We start from the raw sequence: 5,812 nt of genomic DNA on the forward strand, positions 1-5,812 counted from the left end.
ATATATATATATATATATATATATATATATATATATATACATATGCAAAACATACAAAAATTTAAACAATTGTATTTGTACACGATAAGTTTCTGTATATTTCTTGAATATATCATGACAATACATTTAATTGTATCCTTAAAAGTAAAATAATTTCATACAGTTTCGTATTTTTACTCATGCAAGCAATTCCGTTCTGATGATCCATAAATAATTTTGACGTCAGAAGAGATCAATTCTTTCCCATCAAAATATGGAGGAGGGGGTAGTGACAAAAACTTATGAATGAAGTAGACGTAATGAACGTATGTCGATGCGTACGTCGATGTTGTACCACCAAAGAATACGCCATAAAAGGCGATACTATAATTAGATTCTCTGAATTCACCGAACTAAGATTAGAGATCTTCTCACGCCCGATTAAGTTGCGATGCATCGTGACGTGTTATTTCGCGAGCGTATATTATGAACGAAAGAAAACAAATAATGACCCTATTCAAACGCGTATCATATGCATTTGGCGCGATTTCACTAAAATTTCAGTATTTAAATACAATAAGATAGTCAATTAAATAATGCTTAATGCTTTAATAAATTATTTTGTGAATATAACATTTATATTGTTATATGTAAAGCTACAAAAGTTGTGTGTATGATCGATGAAAAGAATAATAAGTAAAAAGTGTAATAGACGTTATTGTTTTTAATGATAAAATCACACGCAAGTATATTAGTAAAATGAATATTAAAAATTATTTTAAAGAATGCTTATATTTATGTTAAAATTATGATAAAATAAATTGAATTAATGCTCGCATATTTATTTACAAATATACTTATTTATGAATAGAATGAATTGAACAGACAGTACTTTAGCTTTTTACATAACGAACAATTTATTAATGCAGCAGTGGCAGACAGTGAAATTACAGCAAATAAATTATCCTTTATAAACGCAAAATGCAGTGTAGAGCAATTACAACCTATCTACTCTTCGTGTACTCCTATTACAACGTTTGATGCGTCTGGGAAAACCTGTTCATAATGAAACTGCACCATGATGTTGGCCTAATCATTTTACTTATAGAAAAGTAGTAAATTAAATACAGAATAATTTTAAATTTATAAATAAAATACATATAAATTAAATATGATTTTAAAGTTTCCAGTAAAAAGAAGTTGCTTATGCAAATAATTATTAAATAAGTAAAAAATTCGATATTCATGATTATTACAATTACGCTTTTTTGTCTTTAAAATAATATATAGCTAAATAATATATAGCTATCTTTAAATAAATGTTATAAATAAAGATAATTATGTCACTATATGCGAAAGCAACAACAAAGTAGCATTGCGATATAGCAATATTTATAGCATGTATATAAATATATAATAGCAGTTATAAAACAACTAATGCTATGCATTATTGAACTGCTTATCTAGTTAATCGCTTAAAATATTGCTGCGATGAGTCATGTTTATTGCATTTTCAATAACATATTCTTATCTACGTTATTTCCAGTTATATACATTAACGATAACGATCGAATGTTATGCAGAATGAACATCCTTCATGCATTCCTGATACTTCCGGTTAAATGTTCATGTAAAACGAACGTAATTTACAATATTGTCGAAATTAAATTATTACATGGATTATAAAGGATTATATCTCTGTCCAAACTTCAGTTCGATACAAAACATTGAATTTATTCGAGATGATCACAATAAGTAAAGACATGACAATAAATAGTATATGCAATGGTAACGTGATACAATAAATAGAACAGAACACTATGCATATACGACCGAATAAATATTCTATGTGTATTGTATAAAATGCATTATGACCTTAAATTTAAGTGCGCGTCTACGAACAATTATGCATCGCGTCATGTGCATACATAGTACAAAAATATGCGTAACGCTAAGTTATGAACGTAACTTAAGTACTGCTTCATTATAAAATATCGGATTTGCATGATATATATATATATAAATATATTTTAATCTATCGCAAAAAGTCACGTCGATATGTGCTGATACGCGTATAATCAAGATTTACTCGAACGATTCTCATCTTAAAATTAGTCCCTTATCGATTAGTACACTTATGTATATGTATAATCGGAAGAGCCAAAAAAATCATCGAACTTTATCTCCGCTAAAACGCTTCTGACATCGTAACGCGATGACAGACTAACTATAAAAGATAAAATTGTCATGTGTTCTCACGACAAGGCGAGATTCTTCGGCACAACACACCGGAAAGGAGGAGAGAATCATCTACGTCTACGTATGGTACGCGTCAACGCACGATACCTATTTATGTAAATATATATGTATGTGCATATGCGTCTATGTATAAACGTAGGAACTCTATACGTCCGCGTACGCTCGGGATATCACAGCTAAACGACATTAAGTTTTCGCGTCATCCGCTTAAAGCTAGAATAAATAAGTTTCACGAGCCGTCTAAACTCGTTGTCGATCCTTTCACGTACTATTGTCACCTGCGCGTATCGCAGACTCCGTCGATTTAATCGAATGAACTCAAATCCGTGACCGTGTAACAAGCCGCCTTGATCGTGAGCGTAATCTGTGTTGACATATCGATATAAATATCGGAGTCAAGACGGCTAATCTTAAAAGTACATCTGCAAATTTATTCTCTCTGCACTTTTTTTCTCTTTCTTCTCAATATGCATTTTCATAATACGTACTGTTCTTTCATTGATCTCAGATTGTTGAGTGCCTGAGAATGAAAATGGAGTTTTTAAATTCCTTTACATACACACGATAAGATTATGTGTTTCACTTTAACGGCGAGTGTAATCCATTGGACCGATATTTTTGGCGAGTCTAATCGATTTGAGTGCGCCGTATACTTCGAAACATTATTATCAACATTATGGTCTATGCTCGGCATGTATGTTATTAGATATAATACTGTTCTGAAGTAGATCTTTTAATACTGGTCTCTAAGTACGCAATCGTTATTGATGAAATACTTTTATTATCATCCAATAAAGTTTGATTCTATCATCATTCAAGAATATTTGAATCAAAATTATTAGATTAGATAATTTTTTTACGGCTGTTGAGATACATAATCTTACAATTAGTACAATAGTACGATTTTGTTGACATATCTGCGAAAAACGATTAAAACTATTGAAGTGAACATGATTGCGATAATGGAATAAATATAAAAGTTATGTTAGTATGAGATAGTATACGATTCAACGCTGTATAAAGCAGTGTCTTTAAATTATCAGCAGATCTCGTCGAAGCGCAAACTTCTTCAGGTTCGACATGTTGGTCTATGTTCGTAACGTAGGTCCTTTTTGCTTCTTCATCAGTCTGTTCCTTTGAGATCCCTTTCGTAGGTTCTGACGCAAAGAATTATTTCGACCAGACTTCCTCGGTTTATGTTTTTTCATTCCTTTGCCTTTTAACCATTTTTTAGGCATATTCGGTGTAAAAGTCAAAGGTGTTTTTTTAACGTTATGATCGCAAATGTTGTCAGTAGTGGCGTTGCGAAAAACCTTTATCCAATCTTTTAAAAAGGTATGATAAAGTTTTAACACGCCCCAATCTTGAATCAACATTACAGTTAAATCGCCCTCTTTGGCCCAATGCAAATTATCCGTTATGATGAATGCATCGTTTAGAGTAGAAGTTCTTAATTCCAGATTTATCATAGCGGCTTCGACTTCACACAGCAACTGCAATCATACGAATGAGAAGTATTACTTTTACATAGTTGCACTTTCACTTAAAAGGTTGATATCCCTCGCCATATACGCCCAATATGTTTTATGACAATTTGACCCAAGATGGCAAGTTCGTGTAATAAAGTATTTATAGTTTTATATTTCGTTCTTGTTAAATGATTAGTTTGATTTACGAGTAATATTAACGTGTGATGTAAATACAGTTTTCAATTAATCGGTGTGAATATAAATCTTGTTAGAAATAAACAGAATGCGCTATATAGCTTACCCTAAGAACTTGATTATGCGCTTTGTCGATAATCCTGGTCCGCCTTTTAATGATGCTGCGAGTGACATCGATGTTAGAATCGAGATGATATTCTTTAAGGAGATGGAATGTAAACGAGAACCTCTGAAGCGCATCATATAGGCGTGGAAGAGCACGCTCAGCTTTTTTTCCTCTTTCCAAACACCAAAGTTCCGTGTGATACCATTCGAGCTGCCTTTTTGGCAACCAATTCATTTTATACTGTTCTTTCAGCAGCACTCTATATACCTGTAACAAAAAGTAAAATACTATGTAACTTTTTGAGTAATTATATGATCGGGTCGATTAACACAATTAAATTGTTTTTGAATTTTTTTCTGATCATAGATAGAATTTTATTTTATTAAAAGTTTACTGCAATTGTACCACATAATTTATTTGTACTCAATTATGCGTATCATTGAGTATAAAATTTATGACTACACAAATCTTATTCAACTCGTACCGTTATGCTGCATAAATTCAGACGTAAATTACAAGTGACTGTCGTACATTTATGAATTATTTAATGAATTATCTGGCGTAATGCACATTTGCGCGCACAAGCAATCTTATTTGTTTATATAGTATATATCTAATACTACGTTCAATACGTTATCAAAAACCGTAATATCACAAATCTGTCTCGGAATGCAGCCATGCGTGTCCAGAGTAAGCTTTAAAGTGATAAAAGTCGATAAACAAAATATATCACTCTATCCAAGCCATCGTGATTCGTGCGGGATAAACTCGATCTTAAGCTCTCTAGTAGACCAAACAATAACATTTATCATCTCGTTACAAGCACGTTATAAACAAGTAAAGCGTCTTATGTAAATGTATTCGCTTATCTTCGTCTCGTGAGGACTAGGTTTAATAACATTTTGCGATAATGATATTTTTAATATCGAGCGTAACGACACGTTCCACGTGACGGAAGTGACTTGTCATCAAATATGTGAGACATCTAGAACGCGCCGCAGGACTGTAGAAAAAGTAATTATGCTGAATGTGCGTGGTAATCGTAACCAATGCAAATTGCCGGCGGAAAATAGGACTGCACTAGCGATGAGTTGCAACGCGCGCACGTGCGAGTCTCCCTTGAGCGAGCACTGCCCACGCGGTTTTACTCCGACACTGCGCTGCAATTAATTACAGAATCGCGGTCGCGAGTAGAGCGCTCTCGTCTCTCACCTTCGAGTAAACTATGCGCACGTCCTTGAAAGTCTTGTTGAAGTGATTTTGTGCGACTCGCAATTGCGTTCGCACCCTCTTCATGATGTTATTTGTATCGCTGGAATTATGCATTTTTCGCGAGGCCGCCAATCGGGTGCCACAAGGATGTTGAAACCAGGGTTCTATGTCACTGGAGTTTGGCACAAATTGTAGATCGTTTGCGGATGTTCCCGATGCCGAGTTCAACCACGAAGTCAGGAAGAAAGCAAAACTCGTAAGAGTAATCGTTTGTGCCACTGAGTCTGTAAAGTAAAATAAGAACTGTCGTCAGAAAAGTATTGGGAGGTATTAGAGTAATTGAATGGAGATGAAACTTGTGCAACTATTTTGCGTTTTCTGATTGTTCTTGCAAAAATATTGTATTGTATTGATTTTAACATAAACTTAAGGATTACAATGTTCAATTTTCAAAAGATAACCTTGAAGATAGCATTCATAGTTACATTCTGTATGAATTTATAGATACGATAAACAAATATTTGCAAAGTAGTTGCAGCAAGTACATATATATATATATATATATATATATATATATATATATATATATATA

The 5,812-nt window shown here is 33.1% G+C and overlaps 1 protein-coding gene across 1 annotated transcript in view; it reads right to left on the minus strand.

Moving 5' to 3' along the window:
• Positions 1 to 3,326: 3,326 nt before the first annotated feature.
• LOC105618303 overlaps positions 3,327 to 5,812 on the minus strand; it is a 5,215-nt gene continuing 2,729 nt past the window's right edge. Inside the window, exons 2-4 of the mRNA XM_012199847.1 lie at positions 5,221 to 5,504; positions 4,009 to 4,275; positions 3,327 to 3,731 (exon numbers count right to left, since the gene is read on the minus strand). Coding sequence (XP_012055237.1) covers positions 3,327 to 3,731; positions 4,009 to 4,275; positions 5,221 to 5,504 — 956 coding nt within the window. The remainder of the gene's footprint in view (positions 3,732 to 4,008; positions 4,276 to 5,220; positions 5,505 to 5,812) is intronic.

The sequence above is a fragment of the Atta cephalotes genome (assembly GCF_000143395.1).
Source record: "Atta cephalotes unplaced genomic scaffold scaffold00001, whole genome shotgun sequence".
Lineage (NCBI taxonomy): Eukaryota > Metazoa > Arthropoda > Insecta > Hymenoptera > Formicidae > Atta > Atta cephalotes.